The 17,653-nt window shown below is 37.8% G+C and overlaps 1 protein-coding gene across 1 annotated transcript in view; it reads left to right on the top strand.

The window, feature by feature from the left end:
• Window positions 1-15,798, top strand: part of LOC306661131 (sodium-coupled monocarboxylate transporter 1-like) — a gene marked incomplete at its 5' end in the record, with an annotated part of 46,352 nt that extends 30,554 nt beyond the window's left edge. The window contains 3 exons of the mRNA XM_079139919.1: window positions 7,581-8,064; window positions 13,031-13,096; window positions 15,401-15,798. Of these exons, the coding sequence (XP_078996045.1) occupies window positions 7,581-8,064; window positions 13,031-13,096; window positions 15,401-15,463 (613 nt within the window). The 3' untranslated portion in view covers window positions 15,464-15,798. The remainder of the gene's footprint in view (window positions 1-7,580; window positions 8,065-13,030; window positions 13,097-15,400) is intronic.
• Window positions 15,799-17,653: the final 1,855 nt, after the last annotated feature.

The following is a 17,653-nucleotide window of genomic DNA, read 5'->3' as shown; positions in this document are numbered from 1 at the left end:
AAGATTGAAGGACTCAAGGGGTTTGTGGTACAGCATCAAGTAGAAGAAACATATACTCATGTGCTAGTTTCAGAAGGAGAAAAGAATAAGGAAAGGGCATTATTTTATTTGATAAAATAATGTCTGAAAACTTCTCAAATTAGATGATATACACAAATACAATATCCAAAATTCAACAAACTCCAAGTAAAATGAACACAAATAAATCCACTGTGGGACATGCTATAATCAAACTTTCATGGAACCAAAACCGAAAAAGAATCTTGAACACAGTAAGAGATAAGTGGCCCATGACATACCAAAATGCCCAAAGGCAGTAGACCCAATATATTTAAAGTTCTGAAAAAATAAAAAAGCTTTCAACAAGAATTCTATATATAGCAAAACTGTTCTCCAAAAGTGAGGGAGAAATGAAGACATTCCCAGATAAACAAAAGCTGAGGAATTGTTACCACTAGACCTGCCCTGCAAGAATTACTTTAAGGAGTCCTATAAGATGAAATGAAATGACGTAAGTCTGTACGCAGCAATAAAGATCTCAATAAAAGTAAACACATGGGCAAGTATTAAAAGTTAATATTATTATAACTTTAGTTTGTAACTCCAGTTTTTGTTTTCTACATGATTTAAGATGCTCCTACATTTTAAAACGTCAATTATCAGTCTATAAACTAGTATTATTGCAATTTTAGTGTATTAATTCCACATAGCTTTTAAGGGACTGATGCATTTAAATAATTACAAGTTTATATTTGGGGGACATCACACATAATAAGAAAAAACAGTGTTGATATTTAATTTTCCACGAGTGCACAAATTTTCCCAGTTTTACTTTGTTATTGATTTCTAATTTTATTCTGTCATGATTAGTGAAGATACTTTGTATGATATCTATCTTTTTCAAATCCATCGACCTAATTTGTGGCCTAACATGTGGTGTCTCCTAGAACATGTCCTATGTGCACTTGAAATCAACTTATGTTAATTTCATGCTATCAACAATTGAAAGAGATGAGGATGGAATTGTAAAAAACAGGACTTTCATATGTTATTGAGATTATGCTTGTATAAATTCAAATTATCACGTTATGACTTTAGGATATTAAATGTAAACTCCATTGTAACCACAAGAAAATAGTTCCAGAATATACACAAAGGAAAATGAGAAATTAAAAAAATTGTTACAAATAATCAACTAAACCCAAATGAAGATAAAAATGCAGCAAATGCATGACCAAAAAGGTATAAGGCATATAGAAACAAATAATGACAGAAGTCCCCTCCTTATCAGTAATTACTTTCAGTGTAAGTTAGTTAAACTCTCCAGTTAAAATATAGAGATTGGAAGAGTGGATAAAAACACATGTTCCAACCATATGATGGTTATAAGAGATTCACTTTAGATCTGAATATGCAAAACACATTTTCCTTTGTGTTTAGATCTGAAATGATAGAAAAAGAATATTCAAGGAAATTGTAACTGAAAGCAAGGAGTGACTGTTACTAAGATCAGGCAAAATATATTTTAAATCCAAAAAGGTTAAAGAGACAAGGCTATTGCATATTAATGAAAGTTTCAATATAGCAAAAAGATATAATATTCTAGACCTTTACACACTGAATGATAGATGTCATCAAAATATATGAAGCAAAAAGAATGGAACTGAAGGGAGAAATAGAAAATTCTATAGTAAGAGTTGAAAACTTCAATACCATCTTTTCAATAATGGATTTAAAAAAAAAAAAAAAACCCAGAAAGGAGGTAGGTAAAGATATAGAAGACTTAAACCATACAATAAACTTATAAGATCTAATAGGACACATACAGATCCTACCTAAAAACACACGTTAGTAGATACATTCTTCTCAAGTGCACATAGAACATGTTATAGGAGACACCACATTTTAGGCCACAAATTAGGTTGATGGATTTGAAAAAGATAGATATCATACAAAGTATCTTCACTAATCATGACAGAATAAAATTAGAAATTCAATAACAAAGTAAAACTGGGAAAATTTGTGCACTCGTGGAAATTAAATATCTCACTGTTTTTTCTTTATTTCTTTGTTTTGGTGGCGGGGCAGGGCCAGGGATTGAGTCCAGAGTCTTGTATGTGCTAGGCAAGTGATTTACCACTGAGCTACATCCCCAGTCCCAGACAACATATTCTTAAATGCAAATGACTCAAAAAAGAAATCACAGGGGGAATTAGAAATTATTTAAATGAATGAAAATAAAAACACAACATACTAAAATTTATGGAACCCAGCAGAAAGCAGTGCTAATGGGGAAATTTAGACTGCAAATACGTATATTAAGAAATCAGAAAGATCTCAAATCAACAACATAACTTCAAAACCCTAAAGATTCCACAAAAAGCAAAAACAAAAACAAAAAACCCTATTAGAACTAAAAGATGAATTTAGCAAAGAATCAGGATCACATCTCACACAAAAACCGGTAGTATTTCTACACACTAGCAATAAATAAGACCTCTGTAGGACTTGCAAACTGGACAAAGTGCTATGGCCTTGTTTAAAACTTCCATCTCTTCCTTCAAAGTCCAATGTGGAAAAGAAGGAGAAAGCTCCAATTGAACAACCCCAAGAGGCCAAGGAGACCCCAACTATAAAATTAGAGCCTTCTGCTCTTTCATTGAATAAATTACAAGTAGGCCTTAAAAATCCCTAACAACTGAATCTGAAGCTCCCCACAGCCTCTGGGACCTGCAAGAGGTCATAAGGTCAACTGGCCAATCTATTAGGGTTTAGGTTCTCTTTGCCTATAGAATCTTAGGTAAAATCAGATGGGTAAATTCTCAGATAACCCTGAGTATATCCTGAAGGGTTTCAGAGGCTAACTATTGCCTTTAACCTCACCTGGAAAGATCTAAAAATTGTTTTAAACCAAAATTCTACACAGAAAGTGAAATGCAGTGGAACATGCTGCAGTTCTCTTTGGGGATCGAACCCATATAATGGATCCTGTTGGAGCAACAGTTGTTCCTCTATCTGATCCCCCCTGGGATTACAATACCCCCGAGTAAGAAACCACCTGGTATTTTGTCTATTGGAAAGTATAAAGCAGAGCTAGGTAAAGCCTGTAAACTATAACAAATTGACCCCAATGAGAATTCTGCAGCCTTTTATAAGAAGCTTCAGGAGGGTCCTTATTAAATATACAACCTTAAGCCCTAACTATCCTGAAGGAGCATTAGTTATAAATGATAAATTCATCAACCAGTCTAATCCAGGCATATGGCAACAGTTACAAAAGCTGGGCTTGGAACCTAACACCCCTGCTGTAGATCTAATTAAAACAGCCTCCTCAATCTTTTATATCTGAGACCAGGATGAAGAGAAAAAGAACATGGATTTCAGGTTGTCCATGGGAGATCCTGCCCCAAGGAAACTGCCATTGCTGAAGAAAACCTAGACACTGGAAAAACAAATGTATGGAGACAAAAAGGCCCTGAGCATCCATAGGGATTGCAAGTCAGGCCCCCAACCATTGATGGCTCTGGACTAAGGTGCCCTCTGCTTTAGTCAGTTCCCACATCAGAGACTGCCATCAAACGGATGCAGACCAGGACAACCTTGGACATGGCAGGTAGGGCCATAAGTTACATTTTGAATTCAGAATCCACCTATTCTGTGCTAACTTTCTATTCCAGAATAGTGGTAGCAGATGGGAAACCAATTAAATGGTGATTTAACAGCACAGCTCCCTTGTGCTGTTCATGGGGAAATGTTCTGTTTTCTTATCAATTTTTGGTTATGTCTAAATAATCTAGCCTTCTCTTGGGAAGGGATGTACTTCAACAGTTGAGAGTTTGTTGTTCTTTTCTCAGCCACAAATACTCACTGGGAAATGAAGCCCTATGCTAGAGGGCCACATACCCAACTAAAAACTGAGGGCCCTCTTTCTAGGAAAGAAGGGGAGAAGGGATACTGGAGACTGACCAGCAGTCTTTCCCTTGCAAGTATATGTGACCATGTACTAAGTTCTGTCCAATAAGATATAAGTGGAACCATCATGTAAAATTGATGCTAAATGTCCATAAAAGTATAGCCATGTCCTATTCTGACCTGTTCTTCCTGAAGGGGATAGAAAAAACTGTGAGAAAGGACTTGGGATCCCAAACAAACTTATATAACCTCATTCCCTTTCTTGCCCCAAGCCTGAACTACTTACCTCTATACATTTTTTAATCACGAAAGAGAATACACTGTTAACTTGTTTAGGCCATTGTTATTTTAGTTTCTGTCACTCTGGGTCAATCAATACTGCTTGATAAAAATGGGTAAGGAAAACGTGATTATAAATGAAAGAAAACTGCTTTTAGTTTAAATGCAGCTTTAAAATAAAATGTACTTTCTGATGTGGTTTCTCTCATTTGTCCTCCAGAATGTGTATGAAAATGCAGAAAAGGAGGGAATTTACATCATCGCCAATCAGGATCTTGTCTACCTATTTGAGAGGATTTTCTAATAATTCCTGTCTTTTGCTCACACACTTGTTTATCAAATTAAAAAAATACCCACTAGGTACTAGCTGCTGTAGACCCAGGCAGGATAGTGGTGGGAAAAAGAAAAAAAAAAAAAAAAAGCAAAAAACAGATAAAATCATTGCCTTCATAGGCCTTCCATTGCAGGGGGAGAAGACAGACCACAAAAAAAAAAAAAAAAAAAAAAAAAAAAAAAAAAGAAATATCACTTCAGATTATATAAATATATAAAGAAAAACAATGCAAGGTATGAGAGTAGAAAATGATAGATTTAAATTATAGATGGAGAAGTTAGGGAAGGCCTCTTAGAGGGGGTTTCATTTGAGCAGAAGCATGAATGTAGAAGCACAAGTAGAATCCACACTGAAATTAGTTAAGTGTAGCATATCTTGGAGTCACTGAAATCAGAAGCCAGAACAATTGGAACAGTGACAACAATTAAAAAAAAAAAAAAGGCCTGACTATTCAATTGAAAGGACTCACCATTGTAGATGATAGCTAGATGATAGCAATAAAAAGTATGCTATTCTGGAAATATTCTGGCAAAAGTTTGGGAATGAAAGTATGGGGAAAAATGATTAACATTCAGCCATAAAGCAAATTACTTATACAGAAACAGAAGTCTGGCTGACTTCAAATAACTCTCCAATTTCTCTAAAAAGAAATGCCAAGAAACAATAAATACCTATAAAATTTTTGAAGAGAAAGATTGGGAGAAGGTCTTCCACACCACACATGAAAACCTTATACATCAAAGGCTCAAAAATAGAGTATCCATGTATTATTCTTGAAATATAATTTGATGACATACATCAGAACACCTGAAAGATTTAAAAGAACAGAGTATAGATTGTACAGAGTTCATAGCACTATGCAGATTTTATAAGGCAAGGGGAAATACTTAGGGAAATCACAGGCTGTGTCTAGAATCAGTACTTTCAAGTTATAACTTATAACAGCCCCATTCTCAACAAACTGGAAAGCAGCTAAAACAATCAGCAATGGCAGCACTCAACAGCGTCAGGGGCTATATACATATCATCTCGTTTAACCTTCTACAGCTCTGTGAAATGAGAATCAGTACCCCCATTTTAGATAAGAGAAACCAAGAAATGGAAAGTAAGCATTTGCTTACTAATAAATTTGCTTACAAAATATGGCTAATAGGCAGCAAAATCAGGATGTCAGGTTTAACCTTAACCTAGTGACCTCTAATGACTAGAGCATGTATTGATCATTAGCTACCTGAGGCTCTGCCCTTAATGCTAGGGATCCAAAAGAAGATAAGTTTTGTTTCTTCTATTTCACAGATCTCCTGGGCATAGGTTGTCTGCAGAAAAGGGTTTTGCAAAGATGGTGAATGTTGGTTTATGTTAGAGAGTTAAATGAGAGATTGGGATAAAGCCCAGGGGGAACGGTGGGACCCAGTCAGTACCTTCAGTGGTCTCCTTTACCCAAGCATTGACCCTCAGTGCCATGGACAAAGCTGCGAATGTTTCTTCTCTGCTAGGCCATTATCCGAAGGCTTGGTGTCTCCTCTCAGAGGCTGTCCTAGAGTCTATGTACTAGAGTCTATGAAATATTTGCTCCAACCCAGAACTATTGGCTTTAAAGAATTTTTCAGAAGCAGATTCAATTTCTAGAAGGATTGAGCTGAACTCTTCTGTGTGTTATTTCTTACAGGTTCACACACCACACACACACCCACACACACACATGTACACACAAAGATATAAAGGTATAGTTAATTTCACACAGGTGGGACTTAATTCCAAGCCACATATTTGTTTAAATAATTGGATTACTTGGATTTAGCGCCTATTTCCTTCTTTATTTCTCTCTGCAAATGATATAGAAAAAATACCTGTTTCATAAAAGTAGAATTTGATACAGCTTCTTCTTCACATGCCATGTTGGGTTAAAGGCCATTTTGTGATTGTTGACCAAGGATCAACTGGTAAATTATAAGATGTATGAAAATGAGCAAGGACGGCCTGAAATAGATCTATGACTGGGCACATTTGGCTGGAGGGCCTATTTTAGAAGGAAAATCAAAGTCATATTCTTTATGAGGTAACACATGTAATGTTAGCAATTTTTCAAGGCAAGACACTTAAAAATATGTTCCAGGTGCTGGCACCCAAACAAATCTTTTCTTCCATGTGCTTTCAGGTGTCTTCATTTAATGTGTACATTTGTGCCTGCCTTTAACTTCCATTTACATGTGGACTTTACAAAGCACACCACTGTGCTTTGTAAAGAGTAAGAGAATCTTTATCTTCACCATTTCCTTGGGCAAGTGACTTCATCTTTCCAAAGCAGTTTTCCTCCTTTGAAAATGGAGATAATCCCTATCTCAAAGGTAATAGTAAAAATTACATAGTTAATGGAAAAGGTTTCAGGTCATGCATGCGTCACATCCTAAGTCTCATTAACAGAGCTGTTATTATTAATGTTGGCAGAAACTACCATTTCCATCACAGGCTGTAGGGGATCAGACTGCAGGGAATCAGAAGTGTTTGTGAATGAAAACGCAGGCGACTGATTACACAGACTTCTTCCTCTCCTTCATAATTGCTTACCTGTCCAAGGACTATGATCTCAGCTCACTGCAGTTGTCAACCGCATCACCCAATTAACCTGTCAAGTAAGGCAATCTAAAAATAAACTGCAGCATACTTCCCAGTAAGGCCCTGAACTGTTGAACTGAAAAGCTAAACTTAAAGGCGTGACAATTGCCCTTCGACCCACACTCTCCCACCCGTCGCCTGCTTATTTAAATGGTGCGTCCCATGAGTTGTCACTGATATACGTTGTGCTGAGCGCTCTCTGTGGATTCGCTGAACGCGCAGAAGGCTCCCAGTTTTCACTGCCTGAGTGTCCCTGGCGCTCGGGTCGGGCACCTGGTGAGCGCTCAGCGCGGCGGGCAGATTCCGAAGTCCAAGACTTCAGGGGCGCAGCTAGCATCGGTGCTGTGCTGGGACCACTACCAGCTGGTTCCTCTGCTCTTACCTGCGCGGGACGCCCGGGACTGGCGCAGACACCTGGAGGACGCCTCTAACGCCGTAGGGCGCCACGCCCGCCCCGCGGCGCCCAGGAAATAGAAGCGAGCGCCGGCAGCAGAGCTAAAACTCGGGGCGCGGGCTGCGCGGTCGTGGGGCACCAGTTTCTCCGCGCAGAGCGCTGGCCACCGCCAGACCATGGACGCGCAGCGGAGCATTGGCACTTTCGTGGTGTGGGACTACGTCGTGTTCGCCGGGCATGCTGCTCATCTCTGCAGCCATTGGCATTCTACTACGCCTTCGCGGGGGGCGGCCAGCAGACCTCCAAGGACTTTCTGATGGGCGGTTCGCAGCATGACCGCAGTGCCGGTGGCGCTGTCCCTCACCGCCAGTTTCTGTCGGCGGTCACCATCCTGGGCACCCCCGCCGAGATCTACCGATTTGGGATCATGTACAGCATCTTTGGCCTCACCTATTTCTTTGTGGTGGTCATCAGCGCAGAGGTCTTCGTGCCGGTATTCTACAGACTGGGCATTACCAGCACCTACGAGGTAAAAGGGAAGGTGGGGGACTCTTCAGGCTCCTGGAGGAATTTGGGGGATGGATTGTCACCACCACAGCTGAATCTCTCCCTCTCCAGGTTCATCATCTGTCACCCTTCCCTTGAGGGAAAAGTGTTGTAATGACAATAAACCTCAAGATATATTCTCCTGAGCTCAGTGAAAAATAGAGTCTTCCAAAGTAAATGGAGTGGATTGGACTTGTGCTCCTAGGGTCCTTTCTACCTTTAACATCTTTGATCCCCAGTCAGGGGAAAGATTTTTAAAACTTTGCGCATGAGGAGCTGGGGTGGGTTAAGTCGATGAAGTCCCAGCTCCTCCTTCTTCAAATGGATCTCTTCGTTCCAACTCCTCCTCACTCGGCCCCATTACTTTTGCAGGATGATTGGTAGAGAATTTGCACCAACTCAGGTAAGTCAAATTGCTAAGGTACTATATAGCTCTTGTCCCAGTACCTGCAATGAGACCAACTTCTACCACTTACTAGGTGGACGACCTTGGATCACTTATTTAATTAGTCTCTTATGATCATTTCCTCATCTCAGAAAGAAAATAGTACCATCCACTTCAGTGTTGGAAGGATTAAATGAGATGGTGCGAGGTGTAGTATTTAGAATAGTGCCTAGAGTAGAGTACGTGCTGGGCAGATGTTGGCCGTAATTGTTGTGCAGTGGTGGTGGTAGTCATGGGATCACTAGAAAAAAATAGTAGTAAGATTTTTAAACAGCTTTTCCATCTCTATGGAAAAGTGGTTAAGGAAAACCATTTCTTCTATTTCACAGATCCCCTGGATATAGGTTTTCTTAAATTGTCTATAGGAAAGGGTTTTACAAAAAGATGAATGTTGGTTTATGTTAGAGAGCTAAATGGAGGGTGGGGTAAAATCTCAAGGGAATGGTGGGCCCCAATTCAGTGCATTCAGTGGTCTCCTTCACCCAAGCACTGACCCTCAGTGCCATGGACAGGCTGCAGAAGTTTCTTCTCTAGTAGGCCATTATCAGAGGGCTTGGTGTCTCCTCTCAGTGACCTCTACTGTCCTAGAGTCTATGAAGTGTTTGCTCCGACCTGGGATTTCTGGAAGGTGACTTCTCAGTGAGGCTGGTTCACCTGGTGCTGGTGATGGACCCCAATGGCCTGAGAATTGTTAGCAACAAACTCTGCCTGAGCTCTAGTGAAGCACCCCAGGGAAGCATTGCCTCCTCTCTCTGGCCACCTTGTTTGGAAGCGCCAAAAGGGCTCAGTCATCATCTGGGAAGTGAGCAGGGTGGATTTTCTGTTTTGCTGGGAAGTGACAAACTGGATAAATTCAGTCCTCAGTTTGATTGTGTATTTTTTTTTTAACTCTTCTAGTGTTTTTTTTTTTAAATTAATTTAGCATTTAATGATGAGGGAAAATTCAAATAAAATTCAGACTCAGACTTCTTTTGAAAATCCACAAGACTGATAATGCTGGCGTGACATTCCCTGTGGCCACAGGGACTCCAGGGTACAAACCAGTGCTCTCACTGTCTTCATTTCTACAGTGAGGCCTCATTGTGTTCTCACAGTTACTTTCTTTTTTTTTTTCCTTTCCTTTCTTTCTTTTTTATTTTTACAGACTGCATTTTGATTCATTGTACACAAATGGGGTACAACTTTCATTTCTATGATTGTACACGATGTAGACTCAGACTATTTGTCTCACAGTTACTTCTTATGGTAGAGAAATTCTTATCTGCAATTATGTCTTTATCAAAAATCCAAAACGGGAAAATGGATACGGGAGAAGGAAATTATTAGTTCAAAGGAGACATGAAAGAGCGTTAGTTCTTCAAGATGTAAGAATATTCTAGAATGTTAAACTTATGAAACCTGGCCTCTGTCACTCATGTGTATTGCCTGATGGGACCTGTACACATTCAAGTCTGTGAGCTCTCATCTGTAGTTAACCAACTCCAAACTTGGAACGTGTTTGAATAATCTGGCAAGAGGATTTCAGTCCTGGCAGATGACTGCTGCTCTCGTAATCACTGACCCATGCCTCTTTGGGGCTACAATATTAACACAAGCAAAAAACAGATTTCCCATACATTTCTAGTGATAGAAGCTAAGTGAGCAGTGATTCCAGCCTACAAATGGCAAAAACTAACAATTTATTGAATGCTTAATACATGCCAGGCACTAGGCTACATGTTTTATATACATTATCTGACTCAACACTCAAAACATCGTTATAAGGGAGGTCCTCTCAGAGTCCTGTTTTGCAGACAGAAATCCAGAGTAAGTTAAGCTAGTAAGAGAGTAAGAAACAAAGTGGACACTCACCTAGAAGCTACTGGCTGCTTCTGCAGGCTCTGGTGAGTCTGTTATGACTCTAAGCAGGGTTTATATTTTTAGTGCAGGGAGAACCAGGGAAGCAATACAGGACACTAGTGAGTACACTGTGAGTGTCCACAACTAGAAGTGCTAGGCAATCAGGGACAGGTAAGTTAGGCAGCATGCTGTGCTCCTATTGACTGGCCTCAGCATAGGTTTCCTGTGGAATATTTTTTAGTTTTATGCTGAAAGATGGAGTCACATATACAGAATGTACACTTTAACACTGAGTGTTGGTTACCTTGGCATTTCTTGCTCAAATAGGAAATCACTCCATATTTACACTTCTATCGGTAAAATTGACTGTTAATAAGCATTTCTAATCTCTACTTGTCACTGCCTTCAAAATGTAGCCTGGTAGGTGTTGAACAACTTCCAGAACCATAGACTAGCAAGAAGTATATTTGAGGAATCTAATTCAATCCACCACATCTTTAGTATCTTTAGGGATCCAGCCAAATCTGAGTGTCCCTAGCTGAGTTGTGCAGACTCTACTTTTTTTTTTTTTTTTTTTTTTACATTTTATTTCTATTAAAAGAAGTCGTAGTATTCCTAAGTTAGTCAAAGTTCTGAGACTTGGAAATGTCATTTGACTGTCGAAATTGTTATCCTGTAGCTCTGTCTGGAAACCCTAGACCTATAATGATTTGGGCTTCTGGTTGGATCTCCAGGTATTTCCTCTGCATTCTAGTAACCACTGATGACTGACCAAGTCTACTGATAGACTTCTTGATTCTTTGTTAAGTTGGTCACTGGGTCACATCTCTAGCCCATTTTATTTTTTTTATTTTGAGACAGGGCCTCACTAAGTTGCTGAGTCTGCCTTTGAACTTGGGGTCCTCCTGCCTCAGCTTCCTAAGCTTCTGGGATTACAGGTGTACACCACCATGCTCAGCTAGCTTTGGTCTTACATGGGTTTTAAATACATTGATTTTCCTGGATCAGCTGCTTTTAGGGGGAAAATTATATATCAATATATGAAAAAGAGGTTTACTAAAGAATTCTGAAGAAATAATGTTGCCCTGTTTCCAGTCTCTGAAATGTCTTCTAAAAGGTCCTTGAATGAATTTGATACATGTAATTGATAAGGTTCATGGATTTGGATTTTTGAATGCATTAGTTCACAGTATTTTCACCATCCATTTATATCATTGGATAGTCTCTAAACTCCCACAAACTAAGAGAGGAAAGAATAGTTGCTATAATCCTCATTTTCAAGAGAAAGAACCAGAGATTTGGAGAGTGATTGCCTCAAGCTCATGAGTCAGGAGTGGGACTGGGTCAGTGACTGAAACTCTGTTCCTCCCAAAGCCCTTACACTGAGCTGTGTATTTGTTACCTTTTAAAGGTCCTATTATGTGTCAGTGTCACCTATTTTCCTATAAATCTTAAACACATGGTCAGATTGTTTACCTAGTGTGGTTATTCCAACACCGAGGACTCTAAAGTTGTGTATTGGTTAATAACTAGGTTGCAATCTTGGTGTCCTTTCTGAGCCCCGCGTCCTCCTCTCCAACCTGGGCCTATACATAGTTCCTGCCTCATTGAGTTATGGGGAGGAAAATGCATACAAGTCTATAGTGTTAGCTGTGATTGGAGCAAAAATCTTCGATGTCTTTCCTCAGATTATTACCTAATGCTAGTTTTCCTTCCTATTTTTTCTCCTGTATGTGACAACACTATTTTCAGCCTTAAACTTGTCCCTATGTGTAGTTATGTTATTCAGGTTAAATATATTGGATTTCAGCTCTGCAATTCTAACTCTGTAATATACTACACAGTATCTGCTATATCTTATTTAAATAAGCAGATATATTATAAGATATAGGCAGATTTCAAGGAGAGTAGGAGAAATTGGCAGGTTGTTGGCTCTTAACAGAATTTGACAGGTACTACAAGTAAAAGAGGTGTGTGTGTGTGTGTGTGTGTGTGTGTGTGTGTGTGTGTGTTGCAAGGGCATGAGGATAGTTCATTAAACAGAATGAGAAACTGAGTAAGTAGGTCTTGGAAAGGACAGAACCAGAAGGTTTCTTCTGCCATTGGCATCATGTGACTTCCTCTTGCACAAAAGAGGCTGGGAACCTTTATTGACCATCACCCTTGCCTACAATAGGAAAGGGTTGATTCCCCAAGTGAATCAAAGGAAATGTACAGAGTGGATACTAAGAGAAAGGGAAAACAAGATTCCTTACTCTTAAAAAAAAAAAAAGGCTATAATTTCATTTATGTGACAGTTTTTCTAATCTTTCCAGGTTTAAACTAGGGATGGAGAACAGATCAATGACTAATAGGGATTAGGGCATGGGGAAAGTCTGACCACAAAGGGGCAGTATGAGGGAATTTTCTGGGGTGATAGAGCTGTTTCGTATCCCAATTGTGACAGAGCTTACACAAATCTATATGTGTGTTAAAACATTGACTCGTACTCTAAAATAAGAGTTAATTTTGCTGCATGTAAATAAAATATTAATAAAATAAAATACAGAATACAAATCATCATGAAATTGCTTCAGATTTCTAACTCTTTACCTCTTAAGCTGCTGATTTTTAAAAAATGTCCAGAAGATTCACATAATAACTATTTTCTTTTTTTTGGCAATAGTATTTAGAACTTCGATTTAACAGATTTGTTCGCCTTTGTGGAACAGTCCTCTTCATCGTTCAAACAGTAAGTAGCTCTCCATTAATTTATTTTCTCTCTTGTCATATAAAATATTTTTATCCATGGCATTTTAGTGAACCTCTAGGAAACATGAGAATAAAGAGATGTTGGGGCTGGGGCTGGGGTTGTAGCTCAGTAGTAGAGCACTTGACTAGCACATGTAAGGCACTGGGTTTGAACCTCAGTACCACATAAAAATAAATAAAATAAAATATAAAGGTATTATGTCCATCAACAACTAAAAAAATAAAAATAAACTAAAAGAGATGTTGAAAATAAGAGGAAATGAAAAAGAAAAAAACTTCAGCGCTACACAGCATTAAACCTGAAAATCATTAAATGGTGTTTCAGCAAATGCCTTACTTTGTGGAAAAATGGGAATGATTTAAGTGAACTTAAATATTGTATTGATCAAGCAATAGCTATGTTGATTCAGGAAAATATGCTTCCCCTTTCACACTCAACCAAGCTGACAGTAAGGGCAAAGATATTTGAGGGAGCTATGGTGAGTAACAGTAGGAATTCTAACAAAGGGAAAATAAGTTGTATGTTTCACAGTATTTTTGAGCAATAAAAAAAAACATGTTGAGCAAAAAATAAAAAAAAACTGGTAGTAAGACATTAGGAAACAATTTGATTGTTATGAAAGCATTCTTTAGAAAAGGATCAGTGCTCTTTAAAATATTGAACTGTAAGACCCAAATGAAGCAGTCAGAATGTAAAGCAGAGTGATCATTAGATCTGGAGGAGTTTTTAAAGACAAATACACAATCCAGTAATTCAAGATTATGCAAGTATAGATTTACTGATTGACACAAATGGAAAGCAAGAATTTGCCACGCAGTCAGTGACTGAGAATACTTCCTATTCTACATCCGGCTGTGGAGGATTTTCATAATCATTGTCTCATCATTTACATACATCTTCTCTTGGCAGTTAAGCACTTTAAAGCCTGGTTTTGCTAATTGAGGTTGAGGAAGGAGTTTTCATTCTCATTCCTAACAATTCCGTTTCTCCAGTCCAAAGCTTCTTAAGCATTTGCTCCAGCAGGACAGAGCGCCTTTCTAAGTTACTTAACTCAATTCCATTTTATATCTTTGCAAATCATGCAACTTAAATTTCATCCATTTCTAAGACTTGCAGTGTAAAAGGAAGGTGCTTATTAGGATCTAGCAGGGATTCTGATACAGAGCTGAGACTGGTAGCTTGCATTTGCCAACTGTTCAGAACGTCTATGAATTTTTAATTTTTTTTTTATTTTTACACACTGCATTTTGATTCATTGTATACAAATGGGGTACAACTTTTCATTTCTATGATCATACACAATGTAGATTCACACCATTCGTGTAATCATACATGTGTGTAGGGTAATGATGTCTGTCTCATTCCACCATCTCTCATACTCCTGCCCCCTCCCCCTTCTCATTTCCCTCTACATAATCTATGTCAACAGAAATAAGAACTGGGGACCATTATTAGGAAGGCAGTCTGTCTCATTCATATCTTCAACTTGGACAGAATAATGACTTTAGAAAGCTGGCTCCTTCTTGCAAAAAGAGGGGAGTTTTATCACTTCCCACTTGAAGGACTTACTTCTGTATATCTACCCTTACAATCAAGCATTCAGATGGTACATAATGTTTTCATCAATGTGTATTTAATGCAATACTCTTGGAATTAGCTTCTGTGTGATATATTTAAAAGATCAAATGCAATGAATCTGATATTTTGAGAAAAAGACTAAATTTATCTTACTAGTGTATACAAGATCAATAAATATTTGTTGAGTGTATGAATGAAAAGTAATATAAAAAAGATGGAATATGTTTTTTGTTGGCTTTCAGGGTCTTTTAGTGTAAATTTATACTTTATCTAGTTAATAGACACGCAAACTTAAAATTCAGTTTCCAAAAATGTTACTTTTTAAAACATTAATTAGGTGGCGATTAGCAATAGTTTGGAGAATTAAGAGCATTCTCTTCTAAATTTATAGTTTTTCCTTGTTGTTAATTGTTTTAAATCTAGGGAAGTTGATTCCAAGCTTGAGTTGGTGGGTCAGTGAACATTTGGACAAATCACCACATTAAAAATCATATTATTAAAAAGCCGCTCATAAATGATTTTTGTATGACTATACCACCAAAGAACAATCAACCTTACTTAAAATTTTTCAAGTTATAAGAAAGTTTATTAGATATATTGAAACTGTTGTTTTAAATTAATTGATTTTATAGGAATAATCAATATTTTGTCCTATAGTTCATATATAATTCATATAATTATTTGAGTTTCTTTTTCTCCTCCTAGATTCTTTATACTGGAATTGTTATTTACGCTCCTGCCCTGGCTTTGAATCAAGGTACATTTTAGATCACCCAATCACATAACTCACGTTTGGGATTCATCTTCAGTAAGCCCTGATCTCTCTTTGGGAAAATGGAGAGATAGAGCAATTTTCCCAGTTACCATATTAGCTTTTTGAGAGGAGTGGGGTGGGTTTAGTGTCTATACTAGCTTCTTTGGGTTTCTGGATGGATAACTCCAGAATGTCTATAGTCAGTAACAGGGCAGCCTCAGTGGCTGGTGTCACTCTGGGATGTGTCCAGCAGCCATTTCTTCAGAACAAACGCCCCCTATAGGTTAAATCATGAATGACTGTACTCTTCCTTTGTGTCTATTACCTAAACCATCTCCAAGAGGCCTCTGTGTACTGCTCAGGTTCCTGGTAAAATCTGGCAGGGAGAGCAGCTTTTCTACTTCTAATATGGTTCATATTGGAAGAGAAAGCCCTGTGGTTTGAAATATCAGGCTCCTGGTGATGGAAGACAGATGGTTATACCATTATTATAAAACACCTGTGAAGATCATACTGATCAACAGATTCCCTAGACTCTAGAGTTGGATAGACAAAAATAGTGATATTGGGACAGTTTATTGAGGCAAAGGTTCATGCTAGTCTTATCTTTAAAAGACTTTGGGGAAACCCTATGTCCTTTGAATACTTATCAGTTGGAAGTGAATTTATCTCTAAAACTTCCTTGTAAAATGGACACGTGGACTCTAATGTGGTGCAATTCCTGGAGTTAATATAGAGAAAACCTACTAAGCCCATATTTTGTTTTCTTGATTTTATGATAGGTCTGATAGTTATTACCACCTAAGCTTACAAAGTGCAACACTATCATTATAAGAAGAGTTAGGAAGCAAACAGCAGGAATTCATTACAAGCCTCCAAAAAGAACCTCTCTCTTTCACTTTTCCTTTCTTTATAACTGCATCAAAACTTCGGATCTGCCCCAAGGGTAGCATTCATTTAGACCAGAATGAGAATACAGACCCTGGATTTGTACAGTGCCCCTTTCTTTCCTCTCTATTCCTGCTACCATTATTTCTTTACCTCCTGGTCTTAACAGGTTTTCAATTAATGGAGGGGAGGTAGATTCATAGCATAGGATTTCATAGATATTCCACACCAGGACTTCAGATAGATCACACTATTGGTAAATCCTAGTGCAAAGGACCTGTGCCAAGGTCTCCATGGTATCAGGGATCACGTAAATTGTTGATTCAGACCTTCCAGAACATACATGTGCTTCATTTGACAAAGGGCACTACTACTAACTATATCTTCAGAATTGTCTCATAATTACTGTAGGTCATGTGTACAATATCAATAGTCATCATTTAGTGAATTCTTACAAATGAGCTTTTAGAACACTGTCTTTTCATAAACTTACAATTGTCTGTGACCTTGGAAATTTACTCCAGTATTAAACTGACTAAACAAGCCATATTGGTCACTTACCAGCAAAGTTCATGTTCTTATCACTGTGTTTGACTGATAGGAAATCTCTTGTCCTAAACCACTTGACTATGGATACAGAAGTTTTTCCTTTCTTCCTTCCCTTCTTCCTTCCCATAACCTTGAAACTTGAGGTAAAAGAGAAATAAGGAATTTATAAAATAAAGTAATGTATACTATATATACAATATCTATAATTTATATACAATGTGGATAAAATATAACCTTATATATATAATTTATATAAAATGTGCAATATATTTCTGTAGAAATATATAAATTACATCATAAATAAAATAATTATGTGTATTATATTCATAACTTTCTTTTCAAGTTTTTAAATTGGAGTATAAGAACTTGTGATCTTAACTAATTTGTCTTATCTTTTCTGATGCATGAGTAGGAATTGATGGGGGGAATCCACATAAGTGACTAATGCAAAGAAAATTTACTGCCAATAAATTGTTTGACTGACAGTGTTGTCATAGCAAAACTCCCATAAAATTTATGATGCTCCTATGACTTCTCAAGGTTTCAGAGAACAGGAATATTTTATTACGCAGTGCTTTTCCACATTAGTTAGGAAGTTTAATTTAATTTAATATGCATTATTTACAAGTTCCTTGATCTTCTGGACCCCCTACCAACATTAATAGATATTTAAACCAGCTGTGATTATATACTAGGCCAAGAAACAAGTTCCAGATAGACTAATAATTTGCTGTGCCTTTGAACTATTACTGTTAAAATTTGAATCA

Source organism: Sciurus vulgaris (genome assembly GCF_902686455.1).
Source record: "Sciurus vulgaris genome assembly, chromosome: 5".
Classification (NCBI taxonomy): Eukaryota; Metazoa; Chordata; class Mammalia; order Rodentia; family Sciuridae; genus Sciurus; species Sciurus vulgaris.
This window is presented reverse-complemented; position numbering and strand designations above follow the sequence as displayed.